Source organism: Struthio camelus, chromosome 7 (assembly GCF_040807025.1).
Source record: "Struthio camelus isolate bStrCam1 chromosome 7, bStrCam1.hap1, whole genome shotgun sequence".
NCBI classification, from domain to species: Eukaryota; Metazoa; Chordata; class Aves; order Struthioniformes; family Struthionidae; genus Struthio; species Struthio camelus.
Genome location: NC_090948.1, coordinates 6,689,904 through 6,706,675, shown reverse-complemented (window position 1 = coordinate 6,706,675; position 16,772 = coordinate 6,689,904). Strand labels below are relative to the sequence as shown.

The 16,772-nt window shown below is 38.9% G+C and overlaps 1 protein-coding gene across 6 annotated transcripts in view; it reads left to right on the top strand.

The window, feature by feature from the left end:
- PLPP4 (phospholipid phosphatase 4) overlaps window positions 1-16,772 on the top strand; it is a 109,943-nt gene that overhangs the window by 64,289 nt on the left and 28,882 nt on the right. For all 6 annotated transcript variants that reach the window (XM_068951563.1, XM_068951565.1, XM_009689357.2 and 3 more), the window contains 3 exons: window positions 3,127-3,217; window positions 6,607-6,670; window positions 8,207-8,331. In XM_068951563.1, coding sequence (XP_068807664.1) covers window positions 3,127-3,217; window positions 6,607-6,670; window positions 8,207-8,331 — 280 coding nt within the window. The remainder of the gene's footprint in view (window positions 1-3,126; window positions 3,218-6,606; window positions 6,671-8,206; window positions 8,332-16,772) is intronic.

Here is a 16,772-nt window from a genome sequence, read left to right as displayed (position 1 = left end):
CTTTAATGTATCTCTGGCTTGCCAGGATTAATAATGAATGGGATAGACTTTTGTCACCAAAGCAAGGCAATGCTGGAATATTTCACTGCAGAAGAAGAAACTGTTACTGGGATGCATCTGGGGAGAGTATTGCCAAATCTGTTATGGATGTGAGCTATCTTTTTACAAAAGAAAAAAGTCTTTTGCAAGCCAGACTTACTTTATATGTGCTGCAGAGTAAAAAAAACACCTGCCAGATAAAGCTTTTGTATAAGGAATTGCAACCAATTGCAAACATGAATTCTTCTTCATATCTCTCACAACTGTGTATGCTTGTGAAGTATAAGGAAGTCTGCAGTTTTACCAGATTTCTGAAGATTGATTGTGAAGCAGTTTAGAACAAGTTGCTACCTGAATTCTGTTTTTTCTTGATATTTGCTGCTGCTTCTGCCTGTTCAAAAGATTTCTAACTCCATTAAACCACCTCTATAAGACTGTCAGCCTGGCTATATTTCTTCACATTATTCAGGAACGGAATGCAGATATCTTTCTTCTTTTCTTTCCTGCTAGCAATCCTTACTTTTTAGAATGGTAATAATAATTCTAGGTTTTCACTTTAACCACTTTTATTTCACTATCTTGGTCTCTGAAAGCAGACATTAAACTATTGCTGAGGATAGAGAGAAACAAACGTTTCTGGAGTAGTAACATATTACCTGTGTCCTAGCTTAAAGCTCCCTTCTATCTCCAGTCTGCGTGAGAATCGAGTGGAAATGGTGCCCTTTTTTTGTACAAAACCTGATTGCTTTCTCTGTATACAAAAATGGGGAGCAGACTCCTGACTGTGTTCTAACCTGCATGGCTCACTGGCTTTAATCTTTTGCAGATGCAAGTGAAGGGAATTTGGTCCAAGATATGTCACTGAGCTATTAAATATATTGCATTTTCATGTTGTTCCATACTCAGATATTCTAAGAGCATTAAATGAGGACAGGGATTATTCTGTTTTATAAAAAGAAGAAAGGAGTTAAAAGGCCTTTGTCACAACACCTTTGTTGTGACTCAGTCTCTCTACGGAGGCTGAACGTTGCCTGATTCAAAGATAGCAAAATCCCCTTCTCCTGGTACCATATACAACCTAATTTTCACCTTATTTAAAAGGACTTCTTCAAAAGCCTAAAATGCTTCTGATTTGCTTTTGAGCAGATGTGATTGTGAAATGGTTTATAGATTCCAGCTAGCAATTGATTGACTCTAGACCAGAGCCAGGAAGAGGCATATATTGACTACCTGTGCAGCTGAAGTTGTGAGGAGGGGGAAGAAAGGGGATGATGGAAGGGCCAGTTGGGAACAAGATCAGGAACAGGTTAGGAACAAGTTTCTGTGGGAAGCTACCAGTGAGACAGTTCCTGGTGTGATGCTTGGGAGAAACTGATAGGTCTGTGTGGAGAGAGATGATACATATCTGCTCTGGGAGGACAGACTGCTGTACTAGATAGGGTGCATTTGGGCTAACTGGCACATTCACAGTGAGTCATCAGCCGTAATCCAAATTACTCTGTAACAATGGAGATGCTGTCCATGGAAGTCAAGTGTGTGCATTGGTATGAAAATGCGATTTCACGATTCTTGGAAGAGGAGCACAGTCATACAGCTCTGAGAATACAAGAATATGGTTATGTTTAACCAATGAGTTTGCTTGTCGACGGTCAGGTCTTGTTTTTCTGTTTTTGGACAAGGTAAAGCAGTTGGCTCTGCTCCCAAACACTTGTCTGTAAGTGACAGAATCATAAAGCCCTGACCTTCTAAAGCTCCAACTAAAGTCAGCTTAATGCACTCAAGAGTGGCAGTTGAAAAGAAAAAAAGTAAAATAAACAGCTTTCTGAAATGTCAGGAACCTGGTGCCTGTATTTGCTATGTTGAATAGGGTCCTACTGAGAGCGCAGCCCAGTTGGACTGCCTTCTGGAGCGCTGCTCAGTGTGAAGAAACGTAGAAGATCTCTTTGGATGAAGGCATGAATGTTGTGTCTCAGGGCAGTATCATCTCTGAAATCTGCCAGCTAGTTGCTAGTTCTTCACAATTTACTGTAGTGCATAAATACGGGTAAAACAAGAGAGCTGAATTTCAGTTCAAGGAAGGCTAGGTATGATGGATTGTGGAGGGGATTATGAATTTCATAGCAACATCAATACATTTCTGATTATGTGATTCCCTAGACTGTGAATTGACCTGTGGTTCCTTAGCTTATGGCAGCCAGAAGAAGACAGATAGATATGTGCAGTAAGATAGCACTGAGAGTGCTAGAATGTTTCTTTTTTTAGTCAAAAATCTGTGCAGAGGAAATAGAAAAAGGAATAGTGAAGTAGAAACTTGACCATTTGCTTTGTGTGCCCTCTCTTCCATGTAGTTCCAGTTGTCTTCCAAAGTAGTTTGTTGCTTTTTGACTTCAGCCTGACATAGTGATTCTTAATTCACCAGTGATTTTCATGCAGGATAATTCCAGTTAAATGGCATTAGTAACGGGCGTCAGTATGACTCCTTTTCCTGACTGAATTGCACCTTATTGTTTGGGTGGCCTAATTGATTTTCCTGAGGATAGGAGGATATATTTGGTGCAAGGAGGATATGTTTGACTGGAAAAATCAGTTCTCAGCAGTTTTCTGTGATGTTTGGCTTACAAAGAAGGGGCTTCATCCAACACTGTCCATATGAAATTTCGCAAAATGAATAAAATTATCCTTATTATCAGGACTCACAAACCAGTATGCTTCACAATATTGAATACCATGCTGCCACTATTCTCTGTGTCTTTGGGATAAATGCTGCTACGAAACTTTGTAAAGGAGAATTGGCAATAAATGACTCAGGATATTTATAAACTATTTTTTTTTTATTTTTGAAGCTGACATTTTAAATGCAGCTCCAGGCAATTACACATCAATTATAACCCACAATTATGTTACGATTTTTAATGTATTCATTGCCCTGTAGTTACAAATACAAATCATCCCACTTTGCTTGAGGTCAGGAGTTTGATAAAGATCATTCAGCCTTCCAGTTTAAATGGAGCTAAGTGGAACTAATTATTAATCAGTAGGATTGAAAAGGAATTGATGCTCTCACATGAAATTTGTTCTCTCTTACAGGCAATTTCCTTCCTTACGCCACTAGCAGTCATTTTTGTGGTGAAAATAATCCGGCGAACAGACAAGACTGAAATTAAAGAGGCTTTCTTAGGTAATATATGTCATATTTTAAGATGGAAAAATGTGTCATAGTTCTTTGATTCAAATTTTAGTCTAAGTCTTGAACAAAACCTTTCTCTGTTATAGTCCTGTACAGTAGGTTTCAGTGCGGCTGTAATTTCACACTGTCTCACAAAAGCCTTTGTTTTTGTGGATGTGTCTACGTGTACAAGTTCTGTACCTTGGTTCCACAGTCTAGCTAGCAAGGGCCAGAATTTGGTCAGTAAAGTCAGGACTAGCTGAGATAGACTGTCCAGTTATGTAGTTTTTTGTCACAGTGAGTCCATTACTTACCTCTTATTCACAGTGCAGCTGTTCTAACTTCAGGGTTGGACAGGAGAGGAGGGCCCTGTAAGACCTAGCTGCTTGTTTAGGAAATTATTTCTCTCATTATTTTCTTTGACGTTCTCCTGGAGGTTCCCCGTGGCTCATGGCTCGGCTTTTCTAGTCACAGTCTGATATTTTAGCTTAACTGGCGTTGGAGCTGGATGTGTGCTTAATCCTGGACTATGAACTGCAACGGCAAAGTTAAGGGTGAGCTCACGTTACAGGGGTAGCCAGCAACCTCCAGCAGGGGTACAGGGTACACAGTAAGGATGGTACGTCTTAAACCGTCACAGCTAATTCTGACTGAGTCTATCTTTTGAAATCTTTGTTAGCGATGTATGGTCCGTATCCTTCTTTTATTGGTGTTGTCGGAGTCCAGAATTGACTGAAGCACTTCTACTAAGAGAGAACTTTCAAGCATAGGGAATTGCAAATGCTTGTTTTGGCAGTATATTTGAAAACTGCCTAGCTCTGGAATTTTTCTGTGTTTTGCTGGCTAATTTGCAGTTGAATTTATTGGTCATAAGATCATAAGATCAAACTGATTCTCAGTTTTACCTTAGCTAGATTGGATATAAATATTACTGTGTATCTGCCTTTCAAACTATTTTGAACCAGGGCTAGGTTCTCACAGCTTGTTTTCTCTCCAGTTGCTCTAACAGCAGTGTGAAAAGTTCTTAATTTTTATTTGGTTGCTGCTAGTTGTTTGTAGAAAATTCTAAACTGCCTTGTAAGCGATGTTTTACTGAGAAGTCCATTCAGTAGAGGTAGCCTGGATTAATTAGATGCATACAGTCACAGTAGATGTGACAGTCACAAAGTTTCACTTTGTGTCGTTTCAGAAGGAAAGGAGTTTTCGATTAGTTTCCCTATCGCTTGTTCTCATCTTTCTGTTCTAAAGAGACATTCATGGTTCCTGCCATTTTTGCCTTCTGTTATGGCTCCCTCTATAATGCCCAGGAGGAGACTCTGTTCTCAGGTCCTCAGCAGCTTCTCCACTGTTCTCTTTGCCACCCAAACTTTAAGGAAACCCTGACTTTGATGCTCTGTTCTGCAGAGTATCCCTATGCCCCATTTGTGCAATATGCGCATAAGTGTAGAACTTCTCATGACTGAATCCTATTCAAGAGTACTGTACATTAATATGATTCAGTAAGTGTCTGGTGATGTGAAGCTGGTGTGAAGATTCATTAACTGTGATGAGGCAGTGCTGATTTGCACTGTGAACTGGCACATAAAGTTTGTAATGAAGGATCAGGAAATCCCCCAAAAGGTGAATTTCTTTACAGACCTGTAATCATAGGTAGAAGAGATCAAAGATTAAAAAGAGGTGAAAATACTGTGTCTGCATTGCTCCTCACATAGCCATTAATATACAGAAGGTGGTTCAGTGCATCTAGGGTAAGCAGTAGTTAGTTTCCTAAAGTAGGTTCCCTGAATCCTTCCCCTGGAAGTGCCTGCCTCTCTCTATTGACTAAGTTATGTTTCTTGGGGTGGACAGTGGGAATCTTCCCTAGAGTGAGTACTTTATTGGCTTATATTCACAGTGACATACGATACTTGGACTGCTATTGTACTGAGTATGCAATAGGAGTTGAAGCATGGCTCAGTTAGACCTGCAGCGAACAACCAAGATAAAGCTTGATGAAAAGAGTAAACTTTACAGCATATTTCGGAAGGCGAATGTCTCTACGTCTCCCATTTTTCAAAAAAGAGAATGCTGTGCTGTGACATTGCTGATCATAGAAAATTTCTGTTCAGTCATGACATGCAGTCACCACAAATAACTGAGAGAAAACAATTGGGAGGAAAAAGAGCATGGGCATGGTGCTCACTGTGAACAAAGGTGTTGAAAGTGACTGTTTTGAAACCTGACTGTTTTGAACAATATCACTGTCCCTAGGATTTATTTGTACCTTTATTTTTGCTGGCAGCTATTGTAAAATCTGAGAAAACCCTTGGTTTTGCTTTGATGTAGGACCTCTTTCTTTATTTTAATGTTAAGAAAAATATATCCTGTGACACGCATAGGTTTTTATCATCTATAATATCTTCCGGCAAAAATTGTATGGAGACAGGATGAGTGCTACCGAAGCACATTTGGAGCAGCAGTCCAATGAGAAAATAGCCAGTGCAGCTGTCATAATCAAAAATTATATTACTGTAACTGTTCTGTTAGAAATCGGAGATTTACCTGAGAGTCTTTTCAGTTAAGAAATAAAATGCAATGGTTCTTGTCCTGTTTTAGGGAACTGCAATCTGGACTGCAACATTAAATCAGTTTCAGTCTAAAAGCAATATATGCACTGCATCCAAATTCCACTGAAATCAAGGCAGAAATCTCCACAGTCTTTAGATGAGGTCCTTTGGGAAGTCTAGGGACTTGGTGTCTAAGTACAAATAAAGAGGGTGATACAGTCATGCTCAGCATGACAGCTTCTGTTTATTACTGTAATATTATTATTAAGGTTGGTCAACACCTGGGAGAGAATGTAGGGGGAAACGTCAAGATTTGTAGCCAAAACATCTATGTCCATTTGAAAGAAAAAATCATCCAATTCTAATTTTAGCTAAAGGTCAGTTCTTCTGCCTGAAACTGGATGGTTCAGCTGATCCTGTGTATGTACATATATAAGTATATATATGTAAGTACAAATATGTGTATGTGTGTCTTCCGTATGTGTCTGTACAAGAATTCCCCTTGGTCCAAAGACTGTAAGATTTCTAGCTAGTAAATTGCAAAACTGATAAACACAGAACTTGATCCTGTAATGCTTTTTGCCTTCTGATTAGTTACATCTGTGCAAATGACATGATAGAGGAAACCCATTTTGCATAAGGAAGTAAGATTTCTCAAGAGTAAAAGCAGAACAAAATTGGTCATGTGATTACTATGATATGTTGAGGTTTGCAGAAAGATTCATTTCCAGTTCAGTAAAGGTTTCAGTCTCTAAATCAAATGCTGTAATGCTGTAATTTATAACTTGGTAGTTAGGTGGTTATTGTTCATAACCACCTACTTCATTCATTCTGTTTCTTCATTCTGTTTTGTAGCCGTTTCCCTGGCTCTAGCTCTGAATGGAGTCTGCACAAACACTATTAAATTAATAGTGGGAAGGTAAGTCTCGTCATATTATAAATGATGGCTTTAACTGTTAAAGAAGTGAAGATAGAGTTGACAGTTACAATGCTTCTTAATAAAAAGAGAAAAACCACTGCTCCAAAACACTTTGGATTAGCAAGGGCGTTTGTAATGCTGTCCTCTCTCTGGTACAGGTGTTGTACAACTTCATTATGTGACATCTAACTGCAGCAGGGATCTGTGCCCTTGCATTTTGTTACTTGTTTGACCGGTTGGCGGTCCAGACAACCAAGTGAAGTTTGAAAGAAAAGGTGTGAATTAAATTCAGTTCATTTCATTGGCAGCACCAAAAGGAAGAGTCACAGCACGTGAGGGTTTATTTGCTAATTGCCACTAGTCTGATTAAATAGAAATCAACTGGGTCTGTATGTGGCACAGTGTACCCGTTTTGTGAAGTGTATTACTGAATGTGGTATTTCCAGGTAACATCAAGATCTCCCAGATTTGTTCTGCCATGGATAAGCAGTGAGTGACTGCTGGGTAGGCCATTTCTAGGGAAGCATAAATTTGAACGAAGGGCCGAACAAAATGCTAAGGAACAGAACTCCCTGGAAAGTAATTATTTTAGGAATTGCTGGGGTTCTTTTTCTTTATCTCAATTTTGAATAGCCATAACTTCAGCAGAAAAATATATAATTGGCTTGAATTCATACACCGTTCAGTTGAGTCCAACACTGCATTTTTTTGTTCAGCTTCACGTGTTCTGCAGCAATTTGTGCTTGGTTTCTGATGGTCTCGGCCACAGAACTGCTTCCCTGACAATTGTAGTACTTGGCAATTTTACTTTAAAGTGCTTTTGAAGTATAATTAAGGATGTCTGCATCATCTTTTGCGGGCAGACATGAGCTCATTCTGCCTGCACTCCAAGCCAACTGGTTGTTCTGTCAGCGTGTCCCTGAATCTGTGGTCCTTCACCTTGCCTCTACAGGGGGTGTATTAGCTCAGGCTCAGTGTGACACCACTCAGGCCGACACGCTTCCATTCAACTCAAAGCATGGTTAAAAGAAAGAGAGAGGTTTATGCGAAGCAGTTAAAGAGACAGCTTCAAGACTGGGATTAGAATTTGGCAGGTTTTTTGAACCCAATCTCTCAGTATAATTGTGGGCTTGTTCTCAGCTAGGTGTGTCAGCAAGATTTGTGCAATGTTGTGGGGTTACCGTACTAATTTGCCCCACTGCTGGAAGTGCTGTGCAAGAGTAGCTCTGCAGGTTCATTATCAGAACTGAGCTGCTGTGTATTCTCTGGAATTCAATGCACTATGAGGAGAATCAGGCTCCAACTCCCACTAGTATACTGCATTGGAAACTTCCCTGAGAGAGCCTGCCTGCGAAAAAAAAAAAGTTTGCGTTGAATTGATTGTGCAAGGAAAATGAAGCATTTCATGTACTGGTGTGTTGTTCAAGCAGGAGGGAATGAACTCTGTATGTTGTAGGCAATAAATGTAATAATCGCTTTGAAGTTTATTTGTTACTACAGCTTTTGTATTTTTAATATCCATGGTGTTTTTTGTAGACCGCGTCCCGATTTCTTTTACCGCTGCTTTCCAGATGGAGTAATGAACTCTGAAATGCACTGCACAGGTGATCCAGATTTGGTGTCTGAAGGCAGAAAAAGTTTTCCGAGTATCCATTCTTCCTGTAAGTTTATTCAAATGCAGTACCTCTTTGTCAAAAGCTTTCATAGTGTGTGTTTCAGATACTCTTTTCTTGTTAGGTCGTGAACCTGACTTTTGCTGGCGGGGCCTGCGTTTCTGTCTTAGGTCACCAACTGCCAGAAATTTTCTCCTGGAAGTTAAGTTGTGAGCCCATGACTCTTCCTTATCTTGAGAAGCACCTGTCTCCACTGACAGCCACAGCTGTCAGTAGAGAGAAGCACTATTCAAGGTTAAAGAAAACAGCATGGTTCTCAGGGGATATCTGGTTCCTAATGGAGACCTGTGTATGCAACCTTTGTCCATGCCATAGACATTAATATTCCACTGATATATGGCAGAGCATGTCACACTGTATATCTGACTTACCATAGTTTTGATATTTTGATAAGAGCTGGTTGTTAATATCTTTGAGGCAGCAGATCTACTGAACCAATGCTCAAATCACAAAGATAGTTTAGCTGTTATTAGTTTAAACATCTCAGGGGCAATAACTTATTTGGAGAAGCAGGTGGGAAACAGGTCAGTTGGGCACAATTTGGGGTTTTATGATTTCTTTTCTGCTCCTAAGACAGCACAGCTGTTCTCTTATCACTCCATTTGACTTTGAGTTGGTACACAATCTGGCCCTGATGGATTGGTCAGCTATCCCAGCTAATGCTGTATCCTGACAGACATCTGAGTGGTTTTACAAAAACTAGTATGTCTGATTTAATCAGTTGTATTAAGTCAGATGTTTATGAATGTTCCTTTCCCTGTCTTGAGGAGCTGACTTCTACAGTGTTTTATTTCAGGAGGTCTAATCGAACTTCTTGTGATCTGTAAAATCTGTTATGGTGATTATTATGAGTTTTTATTTTTTGAGTCAGTATGATTTGCTGTGTGCTGTTTGGTTTCTGAGAACTACCAACAGAGTACCAGTAAGTCAAATCAGGAAAACAAATTCCAGAGATGATTTTTTTTTTTTTTTAAAGTAATGACTTCAGGTTGGCTAATTGTACAGAGTTATATGTTGCAAACAAGTTGGGTAAAGAGAGGTATGAAATTCTGGGTTGGTCTTGCTTACGGTGTCCCTAGAAGAGATGGAGGAGTAGTAGGTGTTTGTGGATATGTTATAAGCTTTATAGTCATACTCAGTAAACCAACTGAACCTTGTCACATTGTGCTTATGAGCTTTGATTCACATTAAAGAGACAGGAGAATATATAGATGTCATTTAGAACAAATGGTATTTATTGTTGTTTGTAGTCTATCCTCAAATGCTGGTTTAACACACTTAATTGCAGTCCTTCTGGTTAAATTTTTCTTCCCTGTAGGACCATAAAGACTTAAAATGATGTACTGAGAATTTATAGATAAGTACTCAGTCTATTCAGTGTGCTAAGTTATAATTGGTCAGTTCTCTTTATTGAAACGCAACAGTTTAATCTGGGGCTGCGAAGTGTGAGTTATGGAGGACCCGCAATGAACTTTCATTTTTGCTTACGCTAGGAACATAAAATGTGTAGCATACTCTGCTTAGCGCTGGCCCGCACCCCAATTCTCTTACCAAGATTGCCTGACACACAGTGAAGTGCATTGTCTCTGTGCCTGTGGGGCTAACTGGTGTGGGTTTTATAAGCACGGAATTATTTTACTGCAGCTCACACAAAATTCAGTAGGAGCAGAATGATGGCTCAGTGGATTTAGATCAAAATTATGAGAATAGCTTTCTCCTTCACTGACTGATGCAATATTAGCAAGTGTCTGAGTTGACTATATTTTTCACTACAAAGCCTTTTATTACTATGTGATAAGAAAGAAAAGATATTTTATATGCAGTAGTTTTTATCTCTTGATAAGCCTATGGTAGAGTGTGGCAATTCTGCAGTTGCTAGAAGTTCTCAACTGTTTGAAGCCTGATGTTATAATATCTCTTTCTCCAACAAGAATATATGTTCTGAAGCCTTAAAGTCCTTACATACTTTAGTCTCATAATGGAGAAGGAAACCATTTTAAGTTGATGTTCTTACAGTGCTACCCTCCACTCATTCTGCATAGCAAAATTGAGATTACTAGGGTTGTCAATATTATTTTATCAAAAATAGCTGATAGTCATGATAAATTAATTTTCTTGCTGCCGTTTCACCCCTCTCCCCCACTAGACTGAAGAGTTAAAAGAAAAAAATACTGTGGGAAATGTAGCATTACAGTGTCTTCTTGGACCTTTGAGGAAATGTGTGTTAAAGTTATGATACTTTGTCTTCAGAAATTTTGCTTTAATTTTTCATTTTCAGCCTTTTTTTTTGTGTCATACTGTAGACTATCCATCCCTTGCCTCTCACTCCCTGTGGAAAAAAGATCCTCTTATCACAGATTAAAAAAGCTAATCTTCCTGCATTCTTAAAAAAAAAAAAAGATAACTTCAAAATTTCGTTCCATAGACTCAGTCCAAGACTTTTTTGGCTCCTTTGTCTTTTCCTCCAGCATAAAATTACCACTAGATAAAAGGAGGGTGTTCCGTTCTTCTGGTTTCTCTTATCCTCTCTCAGGTCAGTGTGGAATCCAGCAAGCCAAATCAACTCCTTTGGATTACCAATAAACATAGAGCTCCTTTCTGAGACCCGGTACCAGCTCGCAGGGTTTGGATGTAAACTGGACCTTTCAGAACAAATTATGTTCTACATTATACTACTGTAAATCTGTAGTGACTTGTTTGTTTCCAGTGCAGCTGTGCTATGCTTACCCAACTGTGTGTGAGAATGAATCGTCTCTGATGTTATATCAGCCTCCTTAACGTTGCTCCCTGCAAGTTTTGTGGTATGTCACATAAGTTGTGAGGTTGCCCTGTGTTATTGTTCGGTGAAGCAGCACCAAAAAAGCTTATGTTTTTTCCTGTTTTTTCCTGCTTTCATGGCTACAGAAAATGTAAATAGGAAGAAAGAGTTGACATGAACTGTAGCACTTCTCTTGGAATGATAGTGCCAAGTAGCCCACTACCGTTCCATGTTTGCTACTTTGCTTGAACATGTGAAGAAAATAAATCGCAAGTGAAAGCAACGTGCTGCCAGGCAGCCTATAAAGAGAGATTAAAAGCTTCAATCAAGAGCCATCTTCATCTTTAAATCAACTTTTCTTGCCCTATTCCTTTGACAGACCGTCAGTAAAAAAACTGTTGCACTCTACATAGTCATCTGTGCAAAACAAGGCCTTTGACAAGAAAGTGTGTTGTGCTGTGAGTGTTTTACTACAGGAATGCAGTACAGGAATGCATTTACAACAGTGACAATACTGACATCCTCAAATGGCATGATCTGACCTTGTATGCTCAATAAAAATATTGTGAACTGCCTTTCTTTCACTCTGAGGATCAGCTTGTGCCATGAAGCAGAATGCATTCCCCTTATTAGGGACAAAGATGATTTTTTTTGCCTTAAATTACCATGTCTTTCATCTCCCTGTGCCAAGGAGTATATCCAATACAAATATGAGAATGTTTGGAGCACAAACTGTTTTGGAAAGGGATAGAGCAATTTGCAGATAGAAGTGAACTATAGTTGCCTGAAACAGTTAAGGCGTGTTGTACCAAATCAGAAAAGAAGGTTGGCCTAAGTGAAGGCAGTGTTATTGCTACCACCCTCGCTGAATAAGCGGAGAACTCTACCTGCGGGGGTTGCTGAAAGTACTTTGAATTGGCATACCTCATTCAAGCCTGCTTTCTCATAGCTCTGTCCTTTGCTATCCTTTTTTTGGAAAGACTGTTGAGATTACTCAAATCCTGCTTTGTTTAGCTTTTAAACACTGCAACTTCAGTTTAGAATCTACTACGCAAGCACAACCCCACTGTTCAATGACTGCATCTAAATTTATGCAGTAGTACATGTGGCACTGGATTCAAAAAGACCTTGGATCTTCTGGATTGTTTGGAGCACATTTTGCCTCTTTACCAGTTGAACTGCCAGAATATCGTGTTTGAGGGAATCAGCGTGTGGGGATGGGGAGCCAAGACTCCTGTCTGGGTCCAGCAACTCAGAGGTATTCCTGAGTCCCAAGTTCAGACATAGCTGTTCTGACTAAAGCCCTTCCAAAATGTAGGTCAACTCTTCTATATTTAGTATTTCAATGGCTCTGTAATTCAGTGGTTATTTAATACTGTTGGCATTACAGCTATTGGCTAGTAAAGCTGCTATCTGTGAAGATACTGTGCAGCCTCTGTGTGTGCATACTTCATTGAAAGAATAATGTTTATGGAGATCGTAAATGCAGCATGTTCTTCCTCCTGCATTTGCCTTCTATGCAGTTATCTTGCAGAGAGCCTTCAGACAGCCTGTCTGGAGATGCATGGTGGCATCCTAATCTCTTACGGTATGTGGAGTAAGCATGCTTACTCTTCAGCGTGCATTCTGGTTGTACTTTGCAAGCTTGCTGTCCAAACCACAAGAAAGTGTATCTCAAAAGGGGCCTTGAAAATGATGGAAGGTACTGAACATTTGATGATAACTTCTGTTATCTGGAAGTGCTGACTGGAATAAGAACTGGAAGAAGTCTGACATCCCTCTGATGGGCTTCTGAAGACAGTGTTTCTCCTGAGTGTTTGGTGAAGTACGATGGGGATTTGTGCTTTGCTATATGGTTTTTTTTGTAGTTCTGTGCTAATTTTCCTCCAGATCAGCCATCCCAATGTGCAGCAGAAGCAAGAATGTATGCCTTCCTCAAATTATTCCTTGCAGTGCTGGAAAGTACATATTTATACATAATTCAGGACTCTTCGCTATTTTTCCCTCCTTGCGGCACAATTCAAACAGCACCATCAAGTAACAGATGTAGAACAAAATATGAGCAACAAGATAGATGGACATATAGACAGAATGATTTGGCATATTAAAGAAACAAACAGCACAAATTATACTGAAATCCATAAAAAAAAAAAAGTTGATGTTGTCTGGACTTAATACATATAATGATCATGCAGTATAGCAGTTGGAGAGAAATGGAATGCATGAGTAAAGAATATTTAATTGAATGGAACATATGAAGATGGATAAGAGAAAAATACAATGAAGTTATACAGTGAACAGGGAACATACGGGGCAGTTAATTGCATAAACCACCTGCACTGCTGACAGCTGAAAAGAACACTGAATTTGCAGGCATATAGTATACTAGTGGGATGGATGGAAGGCTATTTGTAATTCATTTCTTCCTTTTTAGCTCATGAGTGATGTCATTTTGATATTTGAGTCAGATTTACAAGATCTTTCCACAAACAAAATGTGAAACTAGATTCTTGTAACATTAGTTATCTGAAAATCAGTAATATCTAACTATTTTAATATTTATTGTTGAAAAGTTACCATCATATGGAAGCCTTTTGTTAAGTTTAATTATTGCCTTATACGTTAGAGTGCAGAGAAAGTGCATGGGTAATAAACCTTAATACCAATTTTACATGCAACAAAGCAATTCCAGGTGGACCAGATATTCAGTGATAAAGACCGGGAATGAAATCAGAACAGTTCTTTTCAATATCAATCCTTTGTTACTTTAAGTAGCTTTATGCACATACCAATTCAAGAAATATTTCACAATGCATCATTTTGCATGTACTTTACTAGCAGTGAATTTTTTTTTTTTAAAAGACACTACCTAAATAAACTTCAGGATGCATTTAAAATTTAGCATTTTAGAAGGTGGAGCAAATGAACTCGAGAGAATTTCCATCCCTTCCATGTGAAACCTTTGAAAAGCTGGCTCTAGTATCCAGTAGTTTTTTTTATTTTTTCAAATTTATGTTAGCAAAATAGAATGTCACTTATGAATAGTTAATGCTGTCAAGAAAGAATTTTATGAAAGATCTTTCAAAATATCTTTATTAAAAAGCTAAAGTTTTGGACAGAACTGATAGAGCTCTGACCAAATCTGGGTAAGATATAAAAACGCATACTTGACTAGTTTACTGGATGTTTTTGCACTGTTACTTGTTGGCTGAAAATTGATTTAGACTAGGAGTAGCATCATTTGCCAGGACTGCAGGTAGATTTCAGAGGAGGACTTGAGCATAATTTGTGTATATTATGAAAGAAGACAGTAGGCAGTTTGGGGAATTAAGACTGGAAAACGAGAGATACTGCAGAAGATAAGAAGAAAATACAGCTATCAAGGAAATTCATAGAAATCCAAGTCTTGTTGCTCATCACAGAACGAGCTGTTCATAATTAATTTCCCAAAGATTTCAGCTGTGAAGATTCAGGCTTAAAAATATGGATGCAGATTGTATTCCTCAGCTGGTGGTGACAAGTTTTGGTACAGAGCTCTGAGTCAAAGGAAGGAAGACCCATGGCATTTTAACTGAGTCTTTAACCCAGAATTCATCTATATAAATGAGGGTAGATCACCAACAGCAAGCACAGATGTGCTGCTGCAAGAGTGTGTCCTTTAACTTATGATAATAGAATAAATGAGTATGTCTTGACTTGTTGCCAGACTAGGTGAACTTGCTGATCTGATCTCAAAGGTTTGTTTATGTTTGTGTGTTATTTATCAGAGAAATAGATAGTTAAACAGAGTAAAATAGACACAGGGCTGGCAGTCAGAAGTATCGTAGTTCTGTATCCAGCCACAGACCAAGCTTGCGTTCCTGCTTCTGGTTAGCTAGAGCAGGTTGCTCAGGACCATGTGCAGTTCGGTTTTGGATATCTCTGAGGATGGAGTTTCCACAGCTTCTCTAGACAACCTATTCCAGTACCCGATGAACTTCACAGTGAAAATGTTTTCTCTTATGTTTGAATAGAGTTTCCTGTATTTCAGTTTGAGGCCATTACCTCTTGTCCTTTCACTGAACATCACTGAGAAGAGCCTGGCTCAATCTTCCTTACTGCCTCCCATCAGGTATTAATACACAAGGATGACATCCCTCCCCAAGCCTTCTCATCTCGATGCTAGACGATCCCAGCTCTCTTAGCCTCTCCTCATGCCACGTGCTCAAATCCTTTAATCAACTTTCTGACCCTTCACTGGACTTACTCCTGTGTGTCCATGTCTTTTTTGTGCTGGGGAGCCCAGCACTGGGCCCAGTACTCCAGATGTGGCCTCCTCAGTGCCGAGTGGAGGGTAAGGATCACCTCTCTTGACCTGCTGGCAACGCGCTGTCTAATGCAGCCTAGGTTGCCAACTGGCCTTTGCTGCAAGGGCACGTTGCTGGCTCGGGTTTGGCTTGTTACCCACCACAGCCCCCAGATCCTTTTCTGTAAACCTGCTTTCCAGCTGTTCAACCCCCAGTGTATACTGGTGCACGGTGTTATTTTTCACCAGATGCAGGACTTTGTGTTTCCCTGTATTTAACTTTGTGAGACTTCTGTTGGCCATTGATCTCAAATAGAAAGACGCAAATGGATTTCATACAACTTTCTAACTGGAAGAACAACTTGATGAAAATAAAAATCAACTCAATAATAGGGTGCCTGAAGAGATAATTAAATTTACAATTTCATATTAGAGCTGGATAGATTCATGTTAATAAATTGAAAAAAAAATCTAAAAAATATTGTCTGTATAAAAGTGCTGTATTAGCAATAATGTGAGTGAAATGACCATGTGCATTTTTCCGATAAAATACTTCTGTGATTTATTTTTGTAGCTGGAATGTTAACATAAGTTAATTTAAAAAGTTGATTTCTGGCTAAATTGTCTTTTTTATTTTTTTTTAGTGGAAATCTTTACTTATTCCAGAGGTTCCTTTTTTTTTTTTCAAGGGAAAATCAAAATTTGAAGAAACTGTTTTTTGGTAATATCTCCATTTGATCTGAACTACTTCCAGTGTGAATGTTAACACTATGCTATGGACCAACTCTTCTCTTTTTTTCTTTGTATTGTATTGGCTGAAAAAGAGCTGTGGCAATTACTGTTGAATACAGCTGAAGAAATCAGAGAACTTCATCAGAAATCTGAGATGAAGCGTGTAATCAGTGTATTTGGTTGTAGGGGCGATAACACTGATTATGTCATATATTTCTGAATTATTTACTCCCTTGATGGATGAAGGGCTCTTAATATGTTTGAAAGAATAATGGTCTTTTAGAAGTGGAAAAAAGAATGATTTTTCTCTTTCAAGATACAGCATACGCTTGCCTCTCAGTCTTCTCAGACAAGATGGCAAACAACGTAAATACTCCCTTTTATGTCTTGTGTGACCCCCTTTTTATAGGAAGTTCATGTTTTTAAAAGAAACAGTTTCTTTCAGTGTACATTTTGATAACTTGCACTTCAGAATGCCCCATGTGGTAATATGTCACTACTGATGACCCAAGTTTGCTGTGGCCAGATTTGCAAGCATGTGACGTTCCAGGTTCTAACACTGTGGGGAGCTGATTTTTCATAGCCTCATTTTTCAGGATGAGCAGACACAAATTTGTCATAAATTGAGGTTAAAGTTTACTTCCAAAATTGGAG